This window comes from Sus scrofa, chromosome 2 (assembly GCF_054392235.1).
Source record: "Sus scrofa isolate SSC_HxYL_T2T_F1_AM1 chromosome 2, Sscrofa_HxYL_maternal_Yorkshire_Landrace_v2.0, whole genome shotgun sequence".
In the NCBI taxonomy this organism is placed as follows: Eukaryota; Metazoa; Chordata; class Mammalia; order Artiodactyla; family Suidae; genus Sus; species Sus scrofa.
Genome location: NC_139384.1, coordinates 154,718,611 through 154,744,115, shown reverse-complemented (window position 1 = coordinate 154,744,115; position 25,505 = coordinate 154,718,611). Strand labels below are relative to the sequence as shown.

At 45.8% G+C, this 25,505-nt stretch overlaps 2 protein-coding genes across 23 annotated transcripts in view; both read right to left on the bottom strand.

The window, feature by feature from the left end:
• Window positions 1-7,884, bottom strand: part of ARHGAP26 (Rho GTPase activating protein 26) — a 457,576-nt gene extending 449,692 nt beyond the window's left edge. For all 12 annotated transcript variants that reach the window (XR_014838940.1, XR_014838941.1, XM_021085446.2 and 9 more), the window contains exon 1: window positions 7,412-7,884. Coding sequence is in view for 10 of the 12 variants with exons in the window: in XM_021085446.2 (XP_020941105.2) it covers window positions 7,412-7,565 (154 nt within the window). In the remaining 2 variants the exon portion in view is untranslated. The remainder of the gene's footprint in view (window positions 1-7,411) is intronic.
• The window catches only part of LOC146405800 (uncharacterized), a 474,542-nt gene that overhangs the window by 58,265 nt on the left and 390,772 nt on the right, over window positions 1-25,505 (bottom strand). For 3 of the 11 annotated variants that reach the window (XR_014838942.1, XM_085014905.1, XM_085014902.1), the window contains 4 exons: window positions 24,116-24,267; window positions 23,776-24,000; window positions 21,912-22,037; window positions 16,598-20,126 (listed from right to left, as the gene is read on the bottom strand). Coding sequence is in view for 9 of the 11 variants with exons in the window: in XM_085014905.1 (XP_084871031.1) it covers window positions 24,128-24,267 (140 nt within the window). In the remaining 2 variants the exon portion in view is untranslated. Of the gene's footprint in view, window positions 1-16,597; window positions 20,127-20,768; window positions 24,001-24,115; window positions 24,268-25,505 lie in introns of those variants that run through there. The other 8 variants (XM_085014903.1, XM_085014906.1, XM_085014911.1 and 5 more) reach the window with 6 other exon arrangements.

Below are 25,505 nucleotides of genomic sequence, written 5' to 3'. Positions count from 1 at the left end.
CGCAGAGAGAAACACAAACCTTCGGAGCACAAGACCGAATCTGAGCTATTCTTTGCTCCCGGGACTCAGAGTCTAAGAACAGCGGGAACAATATTCTCACGTAATCTAGCACCAGCTGCGGGTTTCTCCTGCCGAGACCCTCCTTTCTAGGGTCCAGATCGCTGAAGAACTGGCATCATCACTGCCACTGCCTTTACTGAAGCACTGCAGGTCATGTTCAAGAGAAGGCCCTACAGTCCAGGGTCAGGCTCAAAGCGCAGCTGCACTGCTTCCTAACTGTAAAATGCAGACAAGTCCCGGCCAAGGCTCAGGGGTAACAAACCTGACTAGTACCCATGAGGACCAGGGTTCGATCCCTGGCCTCGCTCAGTGGGTTAAGGATCTGGCGTTGCTGTGAGCTGTGGCGTCAGTGGCAGACGAGGCTCGGATCCTGCATGGCTGTGGCTGCAGTGTAGGCCGGCGGCTGCAGCTCTGATCCGACCCCAAGCCTGAGAACGTCCACATGTCACAGGTGTGGCCCTAAAAAAGACCAAAAAAAAAAAAAAAAAAAAAAAAGAGTACTGATCTCACAGGATGGTGATAAAGACTAATGATCCTGCTGCCGAGCACAGGGAACTCTATCCAGTCCCTTGTGACGGAACAGGACGGAGGATAATGTGAGAAAAAGAATGTATGTATACACGTATGACTGGGTGACTCTGCTGTACAGTAGAAACTGACAGAACACTGTGAATCGACTACAATGGAAAAAATAAAAGTCATAAAATAAAAAAATATTTAAAAACAAAAAAGAAGACGCATGAGACAACGTGTAACTTCGTTTAGGGCCGGGCACTTGGGGAGTGTTCAGCAAACAGGAGTTGCTGGCAAGGTTTCAGGGGTTTTGTTTGCGTGTTTGTTTTTTAAGGAAACTGCCAGGCCTCCCAAGGTCTTCCAGGGCAGATATGCCAGAGCTTGGATGGACCATCAGGTCTGCCTGATAACAGAGGCCTGGCTCCTTGCATTGCGCTCTGCTCCCCAGGTTGGGTCTCCTTGGCCCGCGAATCCCAGGCTCCGAGTTAACCTCTTGGCATCCACTTTTTAAGCGAACTCATTCCTACCCGCATAAAGGGGCTGGCATTGTACATCATGTATTCTTGGAAGGCGTCCTGGGCAAGGATGTCTACAAAGAGAATATTCACCAAGATTGTTACTGTCCAGAGCCAGACCACCGGGAAATGTGGCTTAATTCATGGAGATGAGCGGTTATCAACCCAGGACCAGAGGAGATTTCGGAAACATTTAAGACGTACATGCTTTTTCTGGAACATATCTGTCAGACAGGACATTTAGAATACGGCAATTAATGACAACCTGCACTATTTAAGAATGTAGCTATGAAGCAATCGTTACCTTTTCTTTTTCCTGTAATGTGAGTTCCGAGTCCCTAGGAACCTCACGAATGCCCTCAAGCAGTTTTTTTGTTTGGTTTTGTTTGGTTTTGTTGGTTTTTAGGGCCACACCTGTGGCTTATGGAAATTCACAGCTAGGGGTCGAATCAGAGCTGCAGGTGCCGGTCTGCGCCACAGCCACAGCCATGCAGGATCTGAGCCACGTCTGTGACCTGTACCGCAGCTCACAGCAGCACCAGATCCTCAACCCACTGAGCGAGGTCAGGGATCAAACCTGCATCCTCATGGATACCCACTGGGTTTGTTACTGCTAAGCCAAAAATCGGGAACGCCACCCTCTAGCAGATATTATTAAAACCACTTAGAGCACATTCTTTTTTTTCTTTCTTGAGTAATGCACTATCTGAACATTCTTGCACAGGCCTCAGCCAAAAATCTTATAAGTGTGACCTCACTTAAATACATAAACTTTTTATCCATTTTGCCACCTGGGGCTCAAGTTCCAAAAGAGCGAATTTTGCTTTGTTTATATACAGTTAGGAGTAAATATTTCTACAACCCTATTTCTGTTCAAAGATAAATGTCTCTTGAATTTAAGATTTGACAAATAATGGTTAAAAGCTATGGTTATTTTTTTTGCTGCGTTCTTACTAGACTACTTACTTCGGTTAAAATTTGCTGTGGGTGCCTTAGAGATGTGATGCAGGTCAGAGAGCTCGGAATTAACTAATGGCAAGAGTGCAACGAAAAAGGTATGTCGTCCTCAAAAAGTCTCAGGAAAACTAAGGGCATAACTAGAGAAATACAGATACATTTACTGTATTTTGAAAAAAAAAAAAAAAAAAAGTGTCGCCCAGCAGGATACCAAGCCCAAAGTAAGGCTTTATTCAGTAGCATATGCTCTGCCCCAGATTGACTGAAAGCTCACTGAGAGCTTTTTTTTTTTTTGGTCTTTTTGGGGCCACACCTGCGGCATATGGAGGTTCCCAGGCTAGGGGTTGAATCGGAGCTGTAGCCACCAGCCTAGGCCACAGCCACAGCTGCGACCACAGCTGTGACTTACACCACAGCTCACGGCAATACCAGATCTTTAACCCACTAATCGAGGATCTTTAACCCACTAATCGAGGCCAGGGATCGAACCTGCGTCCTCGTGGATACTAGTCGGGTTCATTAACCACTGACCCATGATGGGAACTCCCTTAGTCTTGTTTTAACAGTCTCCTCTGCATCCACCAAAGTACATGAACTAGAATGAATCCAGATGGGACACCTGGGTTTTTCCTAGGTCATGGTTCAGTCTTTGGGAACTTACCTCTCCAATGAAAGGGAGCTAAAGTTTGCAACCTTAAATGCCAATCAAGAGCTCTCTGCCTAGGGAGTTCCTGTTGTGGCTCAGCAGGTTAAAAACCCACCTAGTATCCATGAAGACGTGGGTTCGATCCCTGGCCTGGCTCGGTGGGTTAAGGAGCCGTCACTGCTGCAAGCTGCAGCATCATTCACACATGCCGGTGGGATCCAGCCCTGCTGTGGCTGTGGCATAGACTGCAGCTGCAGCTCTGATTCAACCCCTAACCTGGAAACTTCCATATGCCACAGGCGCAGACTTTAAAAAAACTCTGCCTAAAGTTGGCCACCACCAACTAGGAAAAAACTATTCGAATTAAACTTCTGATACCCACAACAGGCAAATCCATATAAACAGAAAATACATCAGTGGCTGACGAGGGCTGGAGGGTGGCAGGGTGGGGAGGGAGGAATTAGGGGAAAATGGTGGGGAATGACTGCTTATAGGAATGGGATTTCTTTTGGAGGTGACAAAAATGTCCTAAGACCGACCGTTGATAGCTGCACAGCTCTGTGAATGCACTAAAAAGCACTGAACTAGATGCCTTCCATGGGTGAACTGTTTCGAAAGGTTAAATTACACCAATAAAGTTGATATTCTAAAATGTGCATTTCTTTCCCATCTCTCCCACCGAAGACCATCAAAAAAAAAAGGCACTCTCTCCATCTCAGAGAGAAGTCAAACTTAAGGGGACAAAGCCCCAGCCACACATCCATAAACCGACTCTGAAGGTGGAAAGAAACACACTTCCTGAAAATCCACACCACTTCTCCAAACCAACAGCCAAATGCACTGTCAGTTCTACGGACACCACGTTTGGTTGGCCGTCGAGTCCACGAGACAGCAGGACACGAAGTCCAGCGCATTCTGCAAGATTTTCCTACCAGGCAGCAAAAGACAGCCAGCTCAGCCACTGAAGGGAGGTGGAGGGGGGTTGATCCAGCAAGAAGACTGAAAATTCTTAGCTACCCGAATGCTAATTCTTAGCTATCCTAATGGAACAACGAAGATGTTGGGAGACTTTTTTTTTCCCTTTTGAACTTGTGGGGCTTTTCTGGCATAACCATGACTTTATACAAAGAGGTCACCAGGATTATTGCCACCTGTGGTTAATATATACACAACTATGTAAATTATCAACAATTGACATGAAGGAGGCGTGGGCCTAACTCCTTGCACCCAAATCAAAAAGCACCCGACTGCTCTTAGTGACTCCCTGATGCTGAAAGATAAACAGGGACAGCTACCTTTAATTGAGCAGTGCAACACACCAGGCTTCAAGCTAGGTGCTTTCTTTACAGGCACCATTTCATTCAGGGCTCACAACCCTAGGAGGCCGGTCCGGCCCTTTCCATTTGCCCCGGGAAGAGCTCAGACTCAGGGACTTGTCCAGAGTCAACCAGTAAGTGATGAACCGAACACAGAAAAATCCTAAAACTCTTAATTCTACAAATCATAACTTCATTTTCAGTCTCCATCATCTCCACAGAAAGGAAAAAAAAAAAGACTAAAACACACAGAATTCTTTTGACGGAGACAGAGATTAAAAAGGTCAAGGAAAAAGTGCCCACAGAACAGGCCTGGACCAATCAGGACAGAAAAAGAGGGACTGGGAGTTAGCGCATCACATAACAACTTTCTCCAAAAGTAGGATTTTTTTTTTTCAATGTAGGTCCCAGATTATTTTATTGCTTCTCTGCCATGTGTCCAGCCCAGAGGTTTAAACTCCAGGGAAAGACTTCAAGGGCTTCCACTGTTTATCAGATTCTCAAGGGGATTCAAAACACAGCCGACTTAGAGGACAGTTTTGCTTCAGGGTTAAGGGCACAGGCTCTGGAATCTGACGACTGGGGTTTCAGCACACTTCATTGTTGTGATGCCTTGAGCAGGTTACCCACCTCTCCGATCTTCAGTGTCCTCATTCATCAAGTGGAAGGAGCAAGAACAATGGTCTAGCTGAACTGTGGCCATTCCTGGAGGCCAGGTTTATTGCCTCAGATTAAAACAAAAAGGAAACCGGGGGAGCTCCCTCTGTGGCTCAGTGGTTAAGGAGCCCGACTAGGATCCATGAGGTTGCAGGTTGAATCCCTGGTCTCACTCAGCGCGTTAAGGATCAGGCCAGCAGCTGTAGCTCCAATTCAACCCTATGCCTGGGAACGTCCATATGCCTCGGGTGCTGCCCTTTAAAAACAAAAAGAAGGAAACCTAAAGCCAGAGATTTCTGAATACTAATTATAAAATAAAGCCCCCAAAACCATAGAGCTGGAAGAGCCTGTACATCATCTAGACCCGTGTTCCTTATATAATTAGGTATTCATTTTTATACACTTATTTTTTAAAACACTGGCTCTACATTCACAGCAGTGATAGAGAGGACCCCCCAAAAATGAACACACAAACACTAACAGGATGGAGTACAATGTAAGAAGCACCTAACGATACAACACGTTGCCTAAAGCCTGGGAAACAGCGATCGCCCCCCGACCTTTAAGAGGTCACATGGCCTACTCCAGCAATGGGAGCAGAAGAGCAGAGGGAGTAGTAGAGCTGGATATTAAGAGATTAGAACACCTAATTACAAGGCTGGTCTACTCCACCAGACAATTTAACTCTTAAATTTCCTCACTGCATTATTTCCTCCTACTCAAAGAAGCCTTCTACCATCGCCCTCCAAAAAAATTAGCAGCAAGCAAATAAACCGCCAGTCACACAAATGCACCTCCTCAGATTCAAGGCTAAGATACAAAATGCACGTCCCAATTCCACCAGGCTTGGTCCAGGAGGTCTAGTCTCTGGCAAGAGAGACAGGGCAGAATTAAGAGCTTGGCATCAACAGGAACGCCATCCATCTCTGGCTCAGAGCATGTGGGGGTTCAAAACAGCCCTGTGTGACTGCTGGGTGGCTCTGGGCTAGTGATTCCTCCAAGCCTGTTTTCTCACTTGTAAAATGAATAACGGTACGTGATATAATTCGTGGGTGAAGCAGTGCCTGCCATGGAGTAAGTCTCTTTAGCCACAGCGGCAGCAGAACAGTCACTGCTATAAGCTCAGTGCCGCACAATATCTAGCACAGAGCAGGCACTCCAAACGTTTGCAGAATAAAGCAGAGGCCCAAGTAAAGCCAGCCTGAGAGTCAACCAAAATGCGTGGTCCCAACCTGTAAGTGGGACCCTAACTTACTCCAAACCAGGGGTCACACATTCCCTGAACCAAGGGTGGCCTTGGTCTCCATGCATATGCTTCAGTCTCAGCCTCCAGCAGAGTCCCTGTCACTGAGGAGCTATTAATCTCACCAAAGTTCTATGTTTATTTCATCCCCAAAAGATGGGCACTTGTTGCCCTGGGGCTCCCCTGGCTCCCTCTTCATTTTTAGAAGCAAGAGCTCCCCAAGTGACACCTCAGGCACTTGACTTTAAATCTCCTTTAAAGAGGCTTGGGGCGGATTCTCAGAGCTAGGGCCCCCCTAATTTGCCAAGGCAAGCTTTCTTAGCTGAAAGATATCACTATTAAGATAGGAAGAGGAAAATCAACGATAGTTCCACTATCTCCCTTTATGTTATTCCTGATTCTCAAAACTAAAAGATGGACGGAGACTATTTTTATATGGGTAGACTGAAAAAGCACCCCCCCAAAAAAAATCTCAATGATCCTAGAGCACCCTTGTTTGGCCAGGAGATAAGGCTGGCTCTGCAAAAGACATGGGGAATCATACAGAGAAGGCAAATTTCATTTCTCCCCTGCCAAAAGGCAATTCGCAAAAATGGGTTTACAAAAGGTTCGAGAATCTTTAAGGCTGACTTTAAACTTCTCCATTCTGAGCGGGGAGGGGCGGGGGCGGCGCTGAGGCACTTCCTTCTCAGACCTTCGAGTTTTCAAGGATATTGGGAGAGGTAACAAGGAGAGCGAGGGAACGGCAGAGGGAGAGAGCGCGGATATGTTCGTTCTATTTTTAAACCCTCGCCCACAGTTTAGAGTAAAGGAACACTCTGATTCTGTACTCCCACCCTTATCACCTTCTGCTAAACACAAGAAGCAGAACCTGCACACGTACGTGGCCCTGACTCTACATCTGGGGCTTACAGGCTGCCAATACGCCCAAGAATCGGGAGCTGACCATCCCACCCAGCCCTTCACCGGGCAGCGGCTGTGCCTTTCGGAGAACCCGGCGGCCCTAAGCAGGCTGGAGCTGTGTCCAGGGGGCACATCAGGCACAACCCGCCCTGTCCCGAGGGGAGGCAGCGCCCCCTTGGACCGGCCCGCTCTATTCCCACGGCTGGGCGCCCAGGGGTAGGCAACTCTTCTCCCAGGGAGCCGGAGTGGTGGACGCCAAGGGCTTTCCCAACGGGCTGCGGCGCGCCAGGCATTCCCGTCCCACGCCCGGGACACCTGTGTGCCGCGCACCCACCCTCGGCGCCCCCAGCGCCACTGGCGCTCGGTCACCTCCGGACCACCCCAGAACGCAAGCGACCAGACGGCAGATCTCCTTCCTCATCGAACCGTTGCTAGCTCGCCCATTTTACGCATCCTCCCCGCCTCATTACAAGCATCCACACCGGTCCCCCGGCGCCCGGGAGACAGAAATCCAGCTGGGCGCGAGACCCCCAGAGCTCAGCGCCGCCCGAGGGCCCCTTCCCCCCCGGGTCACCGTCCCTGTCGGGCTAGGGGCACTTACTCTTGAGCGCGCTGATGAGTGACTTCCCGTCCTTGATCAGCTCCTTGATGAATTTGTTGGTCTTGTCCAGCTCCGCTTCGTGCGACTTGAGCGTCTCTCGGAAGTGCGGGCTGTCGAGGCAGCAGTCGCTGAATTCTAGTGCGGGGAGCCCCATGGTGCCCACCGCGCCCAGCCAGGGAGCGAGACTCCCCCGGGGCCCCGGCGGCCCACGGCCCGGAGCACGCACGCGGCGGGACCCGGGCCGGCACCCTCGACGGCCGCCGGCTCCACAGGTGTGGCGCCGGCTCGCCTTCCGCGCGGTGTCGGCAGGCGCGCACGACTCCCGAGCCGAGCCGGGACCCGGAGAAGGGCGGCTGCTCCGGCGGCGTGCAACTGAGCGGCCGGCGAGCAGGAAGCGCAGCGGCGGACCCGAGGCAGCGCGGGGAAGCGAACGAGCAGTCGAGCGAAGGCAGCCGCCGCCTCGCCAGCTCCCCGCCTCCTTTGCTTGTTCGCTTTCCAGCAGCCTCGAGCGCCCTCTCACAGCAGCCTCCGCCGCCCAGCCGGCGTCCGGGCCGAACGAACCTGCTAGCGATGACCTAATCCCAGCCGGACCAATCAGCGCCCCGCCTCAGCCCGACCCCCCCGGCCTCCAGGGGACGCCCGGCCCTTCCGCGGCCATGACCCAATCAGCGGGGCCTAGAGGCGTGGTCTGGGCTAGGGGGCGGGCCCACGACACCGCCTAGGTCCGCAACGCAAGCTCCGCCCTCTCCCGCCCGCGCGGTGTTGCAGACCCGGAGCCCAAAGGGTGAGCCCTGCAGCTTGAGCCCCAGTCACCCAGGACCTTGCCTGCCTACTGCAACCCGAATCCCAGTCCGAGATGGTGCGTCTGCAGGCCTGGGGAGTGGAGGAGCCTAGATGTGCTGAGCGTGAAAAATCTGGGAATTTAGGGCTGCAGTTCCCCTCCCACTGCAGGCAATCGAGCTTGCACACAAAATGCAGCCCCTGCCCCGGGAGGACCTCGAGTGCACCAAGCGATCACGTCGCCCCTAGGCACACGCTCCTTCTTCCAGTCGGGCAGAAAATATTTGCATCTTAAAATTACCAGCGCTTCTTGCCTGCAGTCTTCCCGCCCCCTACAGTCCGGCCACTCCCGCTCAAAACCCGCCCACGGCTACCCCCAGCAGAAGAATCTAACATCCTTATGAGAGTTTCAGCTGCCTGTTGTTTTTCTACTGGGTACCTAACACAATTTTACATAATTACGTCCACTGCCTCTCGTCCTACGCTGCACAGTGAGCTTCACGAGCGCGAGCCAACGCAGTTTTCTTGTGCGCTGCGGCATCCCTGACACCTAGAGCAGGGAATGGCATTTAATAAAAGATACTGGGTGGGAGCAGTTTCCCAGGGCTACCTGAGATGCTGTCTCCTGGGCTTAAGTCCTAATTTCACCCCAAATAAAGCTTAACTCTGAAAAAAAAAAAAAGATACTGGGTACTTACCATGTGTGCTAGGGCGATTGATAAACATCTGTGGAATAAATGAATTGATCCTTTCTCATGTCCCTCTCCCTCCCACCCCCCAATGCATTGCCCTGTTGCCCTTCCGTTCCATCATAGGAATTAATCCAAGCAGTTCACTCACTGCCCTCTCGTCAGGCTGGATCCCAGTGTCTAGTGCTGAACTGTGAACTCCTAGAGGAAAGGGACTGTCCTTGAATAAATTATCTGTATGTCTAGGAATTAGCAGCCCTCCAGTTAGATGGTTTGGTGTGTGCGTGTTTTGCTTTTTACATAACTGCTATATGCAAGCACTAGGTTAAAAGCAAAGATGGATAGCACAGAATGAACTTGACTGCTGCTGGTTAGTGGGAGAGACAGAGAAGAGCAATGGCAAAGCTGCGTGGTAAGTCAAGATGAAAGGCCTGGGTGCTTGGGAACATGGACAAGGGAGCCAGAGAAGGCATCTATATTGAGATTACATGCATAAATGAATGAATGAATGTGATATTTGCCAGTTGTAGCTATAAATTTAGACTTGATAGGAGGCCCAAACAGCTATCAGATGGGTAATTAAAACCCTGAAAATAGTTATCCCTCAGTTGCCAAGAATGAGAAAGATCTGGAATGGAAATTCCAAGAAACTAAATCTGTTTAATCCTATATCTTGAGCACTTAAAAGTAGGTATTCTGGCTCTAAGGTGGTATTATAACACACATCACACCAAAATTTAATGGACTGAAACAACTACGATCATTTTATTTTCTCTCGTAATCTCTGTGGGTCCGGAGTTTGGGGGCATAGCTTGGCTGGGTGATTCTGGCTTCCGGTCTGGCATGTGTTTGCAGTCGGATGGTAACAGAAGCATCTCCCTCTCTTCGAGTGGCCTCAGAGCTTCACTGTGTGGTCCCTCTCCGTGGTCTAGTTGAGTTTCCTCATTGCATGGTGGCCTCAGGACCCCAGTGTGAAACTTCCAGCTCCTCAGAGGAAAGCAGAAACACCTTTCAAGACCTAGCCTTGGGAGTTCCCGACGTGGCTCAGAGGAAATGAATCTGACTAGCATCCATAAGCACGCAGGTTTGATCCCTAGCCTGGTTCAGTGGGTTAAGAATCTGGTGTTGCCATAAGCTGTAGGTTGTAGAAGCGGCACAGATCTGGCATTGTTGTGGCTTCAGCTAGGCCAGTGGCTATAGCTCCGATTCAACCCCTGGCCTGGGAACCTCCATATGTCGCAGGCGCAGCCCTGAAAAGACAAAAAAAAAAAAAAAAAAAAAAAACCTAACCTTGGAAGTCAAACTTTTCTTCTTCCACCATCATTGACTACAAGGAAGTCCCAAGCCCAGATTCAAGGAAAGGGTAATTAGACCCTACTTCTCTTTGCCTAGAATGTGGGTACAATGCACAGAGGAGCAGCAGCCATCTTGCAACCATGAGGAGGAATGCCACATGCTAAGGACTGATGGGTGGGAAGTGAGTGGGCGCCAGATGCGTTGGTGACATCCCTGAGCCCCCGCACTTATCCCCAAAGTGCCTACCTCTCAGCTACTCATCATATACAGAGGAAAAAAAAATAACCTGTTTAAGGCCCATTTGTGGGACTTGCTGTTACTCAAAGCCAAACACAATCCTAACTGATAAAATGCACTAATCACAAAACCTACTTTTCACTTCCTCTTGAAGTCTGGTCATCTGCTTTAATACACAGTCTTTAGGTAGTTTCCAAAATGAAAACTTACTAGTTTTAGAGATGTTTTCTTTTTTTTCCTTTTCCATTATGGTTTTCTACAGGATATTGAATATAGCTTCCTGTGCTACATAGTAGAACATTACTGTGTGCCTCTTTTATGTGCAGTAGTTTGTATCTGCTCATCCCGAAGTCCCAGGTTATCCATCTTCCACTCCCTCTCCCCTTTGGAAATCATAAGTTTGTTTTCTATGCCTAGGAGTCTGTTTCTGTTCTGCAAATAAGTTCATTTCTACCCTTTTTTAAGATTCCACATATAAGTGATATCATATGATGTTTGTCTTTCACTGCCTAACTTCACTTAGTATGATAATCTCCAGGTCTTGCCATGTTGCTGCAAATGACATTATTTCATTCTTTTTTATGGCCAGGTAGTATTCTATCATGTATATTAACCACATCTTCTTTATTTATTCATCTGTTGATGGACATTTAGGTTGCTTCCATGCCTTGGCTATTGCAAATAGTGCTGCTATAGACATTGGGGTGCATGCATCTTTTTGAATTATAGTTTTCTCTGGATATATGTCCAGGAAGGAGATTGATGGATCATACAACAACTATATTTTCAGTTTTTAAAGAAATCTCCATACTGTCTTCCATAATGACTACACCAATTTACATTCCCACCAACAGTGTAGGGGGGTTCTCTTTTCTCCACACCCTCTCCAGCATTTGTCATTTGTAGACTTTTTAATGATGGCCATTCTGACTGGTGTGAGGTGGTACCTTGTAGTTTTGATTTTCATTCCTCTAATAACTAGCGATGGTGATCATATTTTCAAGTGATTATTGGCCATTCATATGTCTTCTTTGTAGAAATGTCTACATAGGTCTACTGAACAATTTTGATTGGGTTGTTGGTTTTTTGCTAAGTTGTATGAGCTGTTTGTATATTTCAGAAATTAAGTCCTTATTAGCTGCATCATTTACAAATATTTTCTCCCAGGCTTCAGGTTGTCTTCACTTTGTTTACAGTTTTCTTTGCTGTACAAAAGCTTATAAGTTTTATTAAATCCGATTTGTTTATTTTGGCTTTTATTTCTAGTGCCTTGTGAGACTGACCTAAGAAAACACTGGTGTGTGATTTACGTCAGAGAATGTCTTGTCTATGTTCTCTTCTAGGAGTTTTATGCTATCATGTCTTATATTGAAGTCTTTAAGCCATTTTGAGTTTATTTTTGTGTATAGTGTGAAGGAGTGTTCTAACTTCATTCATTTATATGTGGCTTTTCAGCTTTCCCAACCACTTGCTTAAAGAGACTGTTTTTTGGTTTTTTCCATTGTTTATTCTTGCCCCTGTTGTCAAAGAGTCATGAACCTTAGGTGTGTAGGTTTATTTCTGGGATCTCCATTCTGTTCCACTGGTCCATAGGTCTGTCTTTGTGCCAATGTCATGCTGTTTTGATTACTGGAGCTTTGCAGTATTGTCTTAAGTCTGGGAGGGTTATGTCTCCACCTTCTCTTTTCCCCCAGGATTGCCTTGACCATGCTGAGTCTCTTATGGTCCCACATAAATTTTAGGATTATGTGCTCTAGTTCTGTGAAAAAATGTCACTAATAACTTGACAGGGATTGCATTAAATCTGTAGATTACTTTAGATTGTATGGCCATCTTAACAATATTAATTCCTCTAATCCAAGAGCATGGGATATCTTTCAATTTCTTTGAATCCTCTTCAATTTCCTTTATCATTGCTTTCTAGTTTTTGGTATATAAGCCTTTCACCTCCTTGGTCAGATTTATAAGGATGTTTTCTTAAACATTTAAAGATAACACCTGATTTACAGGGCAGGAATGTGAATTAAATGAGGAAAGATATTTAATAAAAAGGATAATCCAGAATTCCTGTCGTGGCTCACTGGAAATTAATCCAACTAGTATCCATGAAGGTGCAGGTCCAATCCCTGGCTTCGCCCAGTGGGTTAAGGATCCAGTGTTGCTGTGAGCTGTGGTGTAGGTCACAGACACAGCTTAGATCCCGCGTTGCTGTGGCTGTGGCCTAGACTGCCAGCTGCAGCTCTGATTAGACCTCTGGCCTGGGAACTCCCATATGCCACAGGTCTGGCCCTAAAAAGACCAAAAAAAAAAAAAAAGGAAAATCCATTTATAAAAATAAACTTACTCAAAAGCTGATGAGATGAAACCAGAAAATTGTCAAAAGACATTTTCAATAGTGTCAGGGTTATCCAGGTCCATAAAAGTAATTGGCCTACTTCTTCATATTGTTGCTACTGAAATAAAACCAAATGAAACAGCTTACTTATGCAAAGTAACCTAAATGGAAGTAGTCCTGTACGCCTTGCTCTCTTTCTTGTCTCCAGATCTTCTTACAAGTGTGTATGTTTTAAATGCACATTAGCATATGAGAGGTCCTGAGAAGTCCTGCAGTACATAGTCCTGCGGTATTTGTCATACTTCTTGGAACACAGAATCCTTTTTTCCCCCAATACTGCATCCCACACAGTCAGTGCTGTATGAAATACATTCAGGATATGAACCCTACCATAGGAAACAAGAATAGGGACATAAGGAGAAAGGGGTAGTTGCAGGTCTTTTGGTTGCCATTTCAGCAGTTGCAAAACAGAAATTTTGTTGTGGGGGAGTTCCTGTTGTGGCGCAGTGGTTAACGAATCCGACTAGGAACCATGAGGTTGCGGGTTCGGTCCCTGCCCTCGCTCAGTGGGTCAACGATCCGGCGTTGCCGTGAGCTGTGGTGTAGGTTGCAGACGCGGCTCGGATCCCGCGTTGCTGTGGCTCTGGCGTAGGCCAGTAGCTACAGCTCCGATTGGACCCCCTAGCCTGGGAACCTCCATATGCCGCGGGAGCGGCCCAAGAAATAGCAACAACAACAACAACAACAAAGACAAAAAGACCAAAAAAAAAAGAAATTTTGTTGTGGGAAATTAGTTAAGTTTCTAAAGCAACTGGAAAAGAGTCCAACTTCAAATCCTAATGAATGGATGGACTTTTCTTCCATGGGAATTCATATTCCATTAGATGGCTCTGGTTATCCAGTGATGCTGTGGTTTTTAGTGGTTGCCTGGTTCTACTGAAGGTGGCCCTGGTGGGGGGCAGACGAAAGCAGGATTTCAACAGAGAAATTATTCCCTCATTCTCTTCTAGGGAGACGCCACCATGAAAAATCAATACTAAAATGGGTTACCTTCATCTAAACACAGAGCAAAGGGGAAATAACATTTGCTGTATCTACAACAGGGCATAATAGCAGATTTATTTTATTTTTTTCCTTACTTCCCTTTGTATTCCTTTTCCGGAATTTCCCATTGCTTCCCAAAACTCATTTATAGAAACATTTTACTTATAAAACTTGAGGGCTCTCAAGTTTATAAGTCTCTCAAACTAAAATACTAACATTTTCCAGTGTAAACATTAGACATTTTTTAAAGGTTGTTTTGTCCAGAAAGGAGCAATATGAACCGCCCCTGTGCTTCCGATGGCCTGAGCCAGCCCAGAAAGAAGTCTTCTATGATCCATTATGAAGTGAAAAAGCTGTGACTGTGTGGTGAGTCTTTTATGGAGCTATGTGTATTCCTTTTTCTTTATTTTTTTTTTTTTTGGCTGCCCCCCAGTATATGGAGCTCCTGGGACGGAGATCAGATCTGATCCTCAGTTGAGACCTAAGCCACAATGCAGCAATGCCAGATCCTTAACCCACTGAGCGAGGACAGAGATCAAACGCGAATCCTCATGGATACTAGTTGGGTTCTTAACCGACTGAGCCTCAACGGGAACTCCTGCGTATTGCATTTAAATGAGCGCTTTTTGAGATGATGCCTTCCTACATATTGGTATCAGTACACTCATTTTTTTTTGTATTAACATACTTTTATTTATATATTTTTGGTAAGATGACTGAAGACAGTAGCTGTAGCCTTTTTAAATATCCTTTGGCAAATTAAAACATGGAAGTCCTATGTTCCTACAAATTTTTCTGTTGTTTGTTTGATCTTTAATTTGATCCTTAAGAAACAGCTCCTTGGGAGTTCCCTGGTGGTCTAGTGGTTAGGACTCGGAGCTCTCATCACGGCAGCCCAGGTTCAATCCCTTGTCTGGAAACGGAGATCCCACATCAAACTGGAAGTGGTTAAAAGCACTTCACTGACAGGAGCTAGGACTGATGACTCGGAAATAAAGCAAAGAAACCATCTGATTGGCTACTGCTTAAGCCGTTGCCTTATTTGGGAAAGTTGGGTTGGCTCTTTGGACTGGTGGTTCTTAAGTTTCATTTTCTCGGATTCCAGTGCCTTGACTGGCGTGGTTTAGGTTTTGCTTACATAGGCCACCCCAGTTTGATGGTCTCCTTGTTTAATTATTTTAGCACAGATTAACCCAAAGGATGGCAGACTTTTTCTGCACAGGGCTTTAGGCTTTAAGGGCCCCATAGGGTCTGCTGCACCTACCTGGCTCCGCCATTGTGGAAGAAAAACAGCCATAGATACATCAGTGAATGAGCATGGTGGCTGTGTTCCAAAAATATTTATTTACGGACAGTGAAATATGAACTTTACATGATTTCTATGTGTCACAAAATACTCTTCTTTTTATTCTTTCCCCAACCATTTAAAGATATAATACCCATTCTTAGTTTGTAGGCCAGATAAAAACAAGCAGGGGGCTAAATGTGGCCCACAGGCCATAGGATGCTGACTCCCAGACTAACGAAATGCAAGAATGAGCGACCAAACACGGAGAAGACAGAAGTCTCCGAGGTGTAGGTCCCTGTCTGTCCTTGGCACCGAGTAACCTCAGAAAAGCCAAATTAAAGCACCGGAATAACATGTTTTCCCAGTTATAAGTTAGGGAAAGCAAATAATATATTTAAATAATATATTTCTTAGTTGCAAAATATTTCCTCGGGCTATTGTTATGGATAAGCACTAGAAATGACAGCGAGGAAATATTTTGCAACTAGGAAGATTCAAATAATAGATTCCTGAGTATGAAGAGAAAAGAGTAGGTGGACCTACTCAATTGACTTAAAAAATTTAATTTCCTACTGTTTGCAATTTTTAAAAATAATAAAAGCAGGAGTCCCACTGAACACCAATAAATTACCTCTGAACTGGTCTATTCATGGGATCACAGAACCATAGACCTTTAGAACTAAGAGATTATGGAAAACATCCAGCACAATCACAGTGTTTTAAAGGCCGGGAAACTGAATATCAGGAAGAAAGATACTTCTCCAAAGTCAATTATTTACAGAATGAAAATAGTCTAATAAGAAAAGATACCTTCTAAAGCCTGAATAAGAAGAAGGGTCTCCTGGTGAAAAAAAACCATAAGAGTTTTCCACCCTTAGGTTTAAATGCTGGCTTTGACACATGATTTTGAATCTCAGTTACTTACCTGAGTCCCAGTGTCTTTACCTTTAAAACAAGAATGATAATTAATCTCTCATAGCGTTATAGTTAAAAATGAGTGAAATAATATACACAGTACATAGTCAGGCACGTAATAAATGCTCAATAAATTATAACTTGAATTTCTATTACATGACTTTCAAAAATCTCAAAATTTACCATGGCTGATAATAAATATTAAATTGTTTTTAAACTGAGCTAAGACATGAGACCCAAAATATTTGATGTTCTATTGAAAATATTTTTATCCTTTTTAGTTGAAAGACTTCCTTGAATTTCTATTTATAACCTTCCTGGAAGACAATGTAGGACTGTTTTCAAACTTGAAATCACAAACGAACACACTTTCACTTTAGGATGGCATTTGCCTGACACCAGTTCAAACACGTTCATCACTGAAATACCCCAAAGATGTTTCAACTACAGGGAAACCCTAGCACCTGCAAACTTGTATTTTTGTTTCTTATCTGACAAAACTTTGTGAGGATAAGGAATGTAGCACTTAAAACGTCGTGAAGAATGTTCTCAAATCATCTTTTTCAAAGTAATGCCAACAGCGAAATCTTGGGCATTGGACATTTTTTTTTTTTTTTTTAACCACAGCCCCGCCACTTGCGGTCTGTGTGACCTTGGACAATAAATCCATTTAAGCCTCAAGATTTCTAAGTGGAAAATGGGGATGACAATAGTATCTTCCTCACAGGAACATTGTGAAGATTAAATGATAGGATGCATACAAAAAACTTACTTAGACCAGTGACGGCACTGTAGTAAGTGGCCCCTAAAACTTTAGCCAAATTAAACAGTAACTAACCACGTTGTTGGAAGATGAGCTTTGATAAGCCTCATTTCTAAAACTTTCTGTTTCCTCTGGCAGACGTTAGATAAAATTGTCAAAGAATGGAATTTTCAGTGTAATCCTGTAAATTGCCGAGGGCAGGTGCTCACACGAAGACAGACGGAACCTGAGAGCCTCAGGTTCAATTCAGGACTCTCAAAAGAAGAAGAATGGCTGGTTACTTTGGAGACCACAGGATCCAAGTCTTTCGAGAAGCTTCGCTGCCCTCCTCAGACAAGTAGTTCCCACCCTTAATGTCCACTGTTATTCTGCATCTCAGACCCCTGATTGCTTTCTTCAGTGCAGACAGAACAACTGGAAGTGATGGTTTTGTTTATTTGTTGACATTGTCTTCCAAACATTGTCTTCCGCTCTCCCACTCCACTAGAATGTAAGCTCCCTGTGGGCAAGGATGGTGCTGGGACTAAGTGGTTCATGGCTGCAACCTCAGGGCCTGGAACAGTGCTTGCATATTGCAAATTCCCAGGAACTATCTGGTGAGTGCATGAGTGAATGAATGAATGAATGGAATGAAATGTTCCGTGCCTCAGACTTTTCTTAGAAGTGTAGAGAGGAAGGTGAACGGATCAGGCAACTGCCATGAGAGGAAAAGACAACGAGTAAAATCTGTGGCCACACAGACCCCGTCCTGAAGTCCTGGACCACATGGACCCAGGGAACACAGGAAATACATGGTAGGTGGGTGACCCCAGGCCAAAAAATGCACACAGACACATAGACACACCTGCATGCACGCATATAGAAATACACTATCCACTGAGACTTGGGGTAAATTAGAATTTGGTTGGTTCTTTCTTATTTCAGGCAGAATCATCTTTCTTTACTTGGCCTCTGGGTCATCATCCCCTCATGACCTCTGCGTCTCCTTTCTCATTGGTCCCTCCTCCTCACTTTCCTCTGCTGATTCCTCCTTGTTTTCCCAACGTCGGAACAGACTGTCCCAGGTTGGTTCTCAAACCTCTCTTGGCACACGTACCTCCCAGCGTGCTTCACGGCTGCAAATATCATCTGCATGCTCACAGCCTCCACCTGTTTATCCTTGTTTTGGCCTCTCTCCTCTGAACTCCAGAAAGATGCACACACTAGACTGCCCACCACTCTCCCTGTATATCTAAACAGGCATCTCAAACTTAAAAAGGGACCGGAACTGAACTCTCGATTTGCTCTCCAAGCCTGCTCCTCCCAATGGCAAATCCATACTTGTGATTATTCAAGCCCAAACCCTTAGAGTCATCCTTTTCTTCCCTCTGTACCATCCATATCCAATCACTGGCAAATTCTTTTGACTGAGTCTCCAATATACACCTATAATCTGACCACTTTTTCTACGTCCTGGTTACCACCCTGGTCCAGTCCGTCATCATCTTTCACCTAGATTATAACAACAGCCTCCAAAGTAGTCCCTGGAGTTCTTCCCATGCTGCCTGTAGTTAAGTGTCCTCCAAGCAGCCAGAGTGATCCAACCCAGAACCTCAAATCACATCAATAAGCTCCTCAGATCAGAACCCTCCAGTGGTTTCCTATCTATCTTACCAAAGTAAAAGCAAAAGCATGATCTGGCCCCGGTTACCTCTTCTCATCTCATTTCCATCTTTTTCCCTCAACTCACTCTCCTCCTCTGGTTGACAACCCATATGGAGTTCAAATTAATTTAGAAAAAGTTAGTCTGAAAATTAAGGATAAGACTTAAAAGATCTGACTATAAGTAAATAAACTGTTTAAGCTGGAGAAATGCCTGATTTTTTATGAGTCATTTCTCTGATCCCATGGTATCATATCAGCATAAGTATTGTAGAGTCTTTGTCATCTGCCTGGAATTCATCTTTAGGGCCAGAAAATGCAAATTAGATTACCTCCAAGTTTCTGCTGATAACCCTTGATCTCAGACTTAGACAAGATACCCTTTGGCTTTTAGTATTTTCACACTATAAAACTACCAAGGCTAAACCACCTGCTCTACTTAGGAGGAAACATAGACCTTTAGCAGACACTCATGAAACCCTACTGTGTTTTAGGTACGGGCTAGGCACTGTGGACTCAGGAATGAACGAACAAGACATGCCCGTGTCTTCAAGGCACTCACAAGGGAGTCCAGGGGGCAGCAAGGACCCGGTCTTAACAGTGCAATGATAGAAGAATGCCCAGTGTGCTACGGAGGCCGACTAGAGGGCACCCAGCTCAGTCTACAGAGGGTTGACAAGGCTTCCTAGAGGATACGGCACCTCAGCTGAAGCCTAAATGATGTGCAGAGACGGGAGTATCGAATGGGTCCTATTCCACACAGCGAGTAGGGCATGAGCAAAGCCGTGAATCTTTGTGCTCTGTGCAGGAAATCACGAACACCCGAGGCAAGCCACTCTTAAGGTGAGACCAGAAAGGAAGGCAGAGAGCAAGATGCAAGGAACTTCATTTAGCATTTTAAGGAGTATGATCTTTGAGTAGGCATCAGAAAGCCACTGAAGCAGGCAACTGTGACTGCTATTTGGACACACTCAGAGGCAGGCTGACCAGCACGGAGGCTATGGCAGCATCCAAGTGGAAGACACCGAATGAGGGCAGGATGACTGCAGATGTGGGGGTGGGGACAGACGTAAGAGATGTTGGGTTAAAATCAGGGAAACTTGATACAGAGAAGACAAGAAGGAGGCAGAGAGGATAACCTTGAGGTTTCTATCCTTGAGGGTATTAACAAATAAGAGTAGGAATAGGAGCAGGAAGAAGACATCATTGCCAGGTATGAGAACCTTGAAACATTAAGGGAAAAGTATTCATTCAATCATCCATTCAAGAAATGTTTACAAGAAATAGACTCACAGAAATAGAGAAGAGAGTTATGGTTGCCAAGGGAGAGGCAAGAGGGAGTGGGATGGATGGGGAATAGTGGATGCAAACAATTACATTTAAAATGGATAAGCAGTGAAGTTCTACTGTACAGCACAGGGAACTATATTCAATCTCTTGGGATAGACCATGTTGGAAAATAAGAAAGGGAATGTATATATATGATTGGGTCACGTTGCTGTACAGCAGAAATTGGCGCAGCATCGTAAACCAACTACATTTTAATAATTAAGTGATAAAATAAGAAACATTTATAAAGTACCTGTCTTATGAATGTCCAAGTTTGAATTTGAAGGGAGGGGTCTGGACTTCAGAGTTGGGTGTCATTAGCGAATGGGGTGATCACATGTTAACCTACAAGGATGGCTGGCACAGTACTGGACACAGAGGATGCTCCCTGTGGGTACCTGTTGAAAAGGATGAAAGAAGAGCCACTCTGTGAGATCTCATAAAGGAAGAACTGGAAACTAACAACGAAGCTCTAGAAAACATCAGTGGTTCAGGCTTGGGTAAAGGATACAGAAATGGAGCGGTCAGAATTGGGGAGGACTGAAACGGTGGGGTGTCATGGAAATAAAGTGAGACAGACATAGGACCTAAGTGCACACACACCCCATCAGGGATTAGAAGGGCTTCATGAACTATTTCTACGCTGAAGGTGAAAGAGGTCTCTAGAAAAATCTGGACAAAAATAAGCGTTTTCTTCCCCCTCGAGCTTTGTCATCTTGCAAGCCAAACACAACTTGGGCACTAGCAGTGTTTCTAGTCATCACATTTAATTACCAAGCTTGTGCTAGTCTGTGCTTTTGGATACTTTTTTTTTTTTTTTTCATTTATGATGATTCTTCTCTGTTCTTGGTGTTAACTTCCTACTACTGATTTAAACCGGAGAATATAGCTTGGTCATATGAGAACCCCTGAATGTCTGAGACCTAACGACAGCATTCAGCTAGTGTTATATTCACATGCTGGTGAAAGGGATGGTGGCTTGTGGTCAATTCTCTGTTGGTGTGGTGATTACTGACTGCAGACATCTGATCATCTGATTCTTTTATTGGTGTATTTTTGTTTTGGTTTGGTTTTTGCCTACCCGGCGTCCATACCCATTCTTATAGTAATGGTATCTGAGTTTTCCTTGGGGAACCACTTCTTCCCCGTTTCTCGGCCAGGCGATCTGGGGGGAGTTGACTGCACTGGGCTTCAAGAAAAGGGCATGTGACCAAAGGTTGAGCAATAAAACACGGCAGCCCCCTAGGCCCAGCGACTGACCAAGGGATGGGCATGTGACCAATCAGAGGCAGTTAGATAGAATTCGTGCACCTGCTAGAGCCAGCTGGCCCAAGTATTTCTTTCTGACCTTGAAACTGGATGGATGTACACCAGCGCTGATGTGAACCACTTTATCACAGGGACAGCCTGTCCAAGAATGATGCTGATACAGAGGAAGGAAGAGCTGACAGATGAAGAAAGAGGGAGAGACTCAGTGCTAATGACATTCTTTGAAATCCTAGGTCTGGCTGTGCCTGAAGCTACCTTTCTCAATAATGGAACAGATAAATTCCCTTTTTAAGCTTTGTCCACATTTTATTACCTTTTCCACCGCTTACAACCACAAAGTCCACATGAGGGACATAATTCCATCTCTCACTTTTCTGCTTCATCCACCAATCAGGAATCCACTGTCTGAAGTCAGAGTCACTTCCTGCGGTCAGCCATCCCATGGCTGCAAGCCTCACTACACTCAGCGTGTTCAGGTCAGGCTCCCTCTCCATTTCTCCTTTGTGTCCCCAGAGCTGAACTCACAAACTCCTAAGTTCTGAGGTCCACTAGGCTGGGGCCCTCACTGCTCCCCACGACACGTCCTGTTCATTTGATTCACCTATAGCAGGCTCTGCCTACCCTGCCAATTGTTTGTTTTAATACGTAGAGGCAAGGCTGGATGGAAGCCACTTCTGTCCCCAGGCTCGGAAAGCCCAAATTGTTGGGCTCTGGCCACCATCCAACTCCACCCAGTACACTGTGTTCAAGCTCGAGTCTCCTTGTCCCAAATGTCATTACCTGCTCTTTTCCCCTCTCTCCTGACAAGTTTAGCCCGATGCTATTCCCAACTCTGCTGTCTTGATTGTTGCCATGACACCCAGGACTCTTGCCATTTCCCCTCGGGGATCTTGGGGATTTCTGCGCAACCATACCTTAGTGGTCTAGAGGAATCTAGCTTCCAAACACGATTTCATGACTACCACAATGACACTCTCCTCAAACAAGGCTGTTTTCCTTCTTCCTGCCTCCAAACGGACAAGGTGTCTGTTTGGAGATACCTGCCAAGAGAGGAGAAGGATAAGAATGTTTCCTTTAGCTTTTCCCTGAAACCCAGGGAAATAACAGAGGGCCAGTGCTTCTGTGAGTATGGACGATGAGATGTTCTCCTTCTGCTGTAATGATCTCAGTCAATAAGCACACGCTGAGTAAGTAGCCTTCTACGCTCTTGTCAAGACCCAGGGAACTGCAGTGTAACCATTCGACTCAAAGTCCACAAACATTCACCTGAGTAACTATTACACGCCAGGCACTGCGCTAGGTTGCAGGTGTAGAGAGGAGAATAGGACAGGCAAGATGCCTGCTTCATTCAGATCCTCCTCCAGGGCGGGAGAAAAGGAGGTTGAAAATAAACATAAAACAAATAAACGAGCAAAAGTTCAGACAGTGAGAAGTGCTGTCAAAAAGAGAAAAAAACCATAAGGGGGTTAGATTGTGGCTCAGCAGGTTAAGAATGGGACACAGTGTCCCTGAGGGTGTGATCCCTGGCCTCAGTGGGTTAAGGATCTGGCGTTGCTGCAAGCTGTGGCAGAGGTCACAGATGTGGCTCAGGTCTGGTGTTGCCATGGCTTGTGGCACAGGCCTGCAGTTGCAGCTCTGATTCAGTCCCTAGCCCTGGAACGGCCACATGCCGCAGGTACAGCCCGAAAAAGGAAAAATACACACACACACATGACACACAAACACACAAATATGTTCATACACCTATATATGGAGATAATGTGCTTCTCAGGATGGAGGCTATTTCACATAGAGTAATCAGAGGGGGCTGCTCTGAGGAGGTAATAGCTCAGTTAAAACCCAAATGAAGAGAAAGTACCACATGAAGAACTTGGAGAAGAGTATTCCAGACAGAGCGTCGGCAATGCAAAGGCCTTGAGCTTGGAGCAAGCTTGCTTCATTAGAGGAGACCTAGTTCAAACATGGCCCAGGGACCAAATCCAGCTGCCCCCTTCATGTGTACAGCACCAAAGCTAAGAATGGCTTTTACATTTTTGAGCGGTTGGAAAAAAATGCTCATGACACACAAAAATTACACGAAATTCAAATTTCAATGACCATAAATAAAGTATTTTTTGGCATTTCTATATTTTCCATGGCTGGTTTCATGCCTAATGGCAGAGTTGAGCAGTTGCAACAGAGATCATGCGGACTGCAAAAATTAAAATATTTACTATCTGGCTCTGCGAAAAAGTTCACAGACCCTTCTATTAGAGGAACAAGAAGAAATATCTTCCCAGGCTTGAGAGAACCTTGAATTTCTTTCATTATTTCTGATCCTTTTAACTGTAAAGAACAGAAAACTTGTTTCCAATTGACTTACGTAACGAGGAAGATTGAAGACAGCCATAAACGCTTGGATGCTTTTCCCAGCGAAGGATAGAATCCATGCAAACTATTACATTTAGAATCGATAAACAGCAAAGTCCTACTGTCTAACACAGGGAAATATATCCAAGCTCCTGGAATATATAACTCAGTTTCTTTACTGGGCAGTATAAATTGGTACAGCGTTGTAAATCAAGTAGAATTTCATAGTAATAATAAAAAAAAAGAGGAGGGTAGAATCTCTGTCATCTCTTCCTGCATCCGGGTGGGCTTTGTGCCCGTTTGACCCACAGAATACGATGGCAGTGATTTTGCGTCTGTCCAGGTTTGCGCCTAAAGAGACAGGCACTTTCAATTTCCGCTTTTTGCAATGCTCTTTTTGGGAGCCCTGCGCCCCGTGCAAAAGTCTACCTTGGGATGGCCATGCTGGAGAGGCCACGGGGACGTGCTGTGGTCGAAGGTGCGAGCTGAGCTGAAACGTTGAGCCGTCGCCCCCAAGATGCCGAATATGCGCGGGCAGCCACCTTGGATGCTTCAGACCAGGCCAAGGGCCGGCCCAGCACCACTGGTTTGACTTCAGTCAATGCTACTTGGAACAGAAGAACCACTCAGTTGAGCCCTGCGAGGCTTCCCGGCCTACAAAATTGTGAAATAAAATAAAAAGGGTGCTGTTGTAAGCCACTCCATTGTTGGGGTAATTGTTTCATAGCAACAGACAACCGGAACAAACAGAGAAATTTTATTAGCTTACACAGTGAAAAGCTCAGGAGTGGATCAGAGTCCATCCACAATGTATCCTGGCACTGCTCTTCGGCGATTCCTCGGCCTCTGCTCTCTGCTTTGGGCTGGTTTCACTGTTACTTGGGCAGATGGCTCCAGCCATCCCTGGAACCGTGCTCAAACCTGACAATGTCCAGAGGAAGAAGCAAGATTGCTCCCAGGAGAAAGAATATGTAACCTGATCAGGATCTACGCTGGAATCAGGGCTGGAGTCTCCTTCTCTGAGTCACTGGGGAAGGGAGGGGTACTTGGTCAAAACTGGGGGAAGGGAGCTCCCCTTGCGGCGCAGAAGAAGTGAATCCAACTAGTACCCTTGAGGATGTGGGTTCGATCCCTGGTCTCGCTCAGTGGGCTGGGGCATCCGGCATTGCCGAGAGCTGTGGTGTAGGTCCCAGATGTGGCTTGGATCCCACGTTGCTGAGACTGTGGCGTAGGCCAGAAGCTGTAGCTCCAATTCGACCCCTAGCCTGGGAATTTTGGTGCAGTCCTAAAATGTAAACAAACAAAAAAACTGGGGGAAGAACGGTAGGAGGGAAGAAAGTGGTTATTGTGTCAGCAGCTCACTGTATTCAAGGTATCTTTCTCCTTCCTATCATTAATTTATTCATCTCTTCATCCAGATATTTTAGGCTGAACCATATGAATATTTTTTAATAATTCAAACACAGTCAAATAATAATTTCAAATAGTTAAATTTAATATTTATCAAACCTATGTTAGAGGCGTAGGCATGGGGCTAGACACTCGGGCTGCTGCACTTAAGTAGTGCTAAGTTTAAGGAAATGAAAAAAAACAGACTCAGGTATATAATCAGCAGAACTTTGTCAAAATGAAAATGGACCTTCTTGTTCAACAATGATGAAGAGGGAGTTCCCACCCGGGTTCAGCAGGAAACAAATCCGACTAGCACCCATGAGGATGTGGGTTCGATCCCTCAACTCACTAGGGGGTTAAGGATCTGACATTGCCAGTGAGCCGTGGTGTGGGTCACAGACAAGGCTTGGACCCATGTTGCTGTGGCTGTGGTGCAGGCTGCCTGGGATCTTCCATATGCCACGGGTGTGGCCCTAAAAAAAGCAAAAAAATTAAAAATTTAAAAAAAATTGATGAAGAATTTCAAGGCGGCAACAGCAGAGCATTAAACCAAGCACAAGCCCTTCTAAGTTCAGGGCTCTGTGGGACTACCCAGGCTGCCGGCCTAAGAAACTGCCTGGGGGGGAATAACAGGTGTCACAAGAGAACAGCAAGGGGCCTCGTCAGATTCAGGGGACCAGGAAGGAGGCTAACATTCAAGCAAGGACCTGAAGATGGATGGGAGAGGCCAGGTGAGAAGCAGAGAATGAGGCTTCCCCACAGAATAG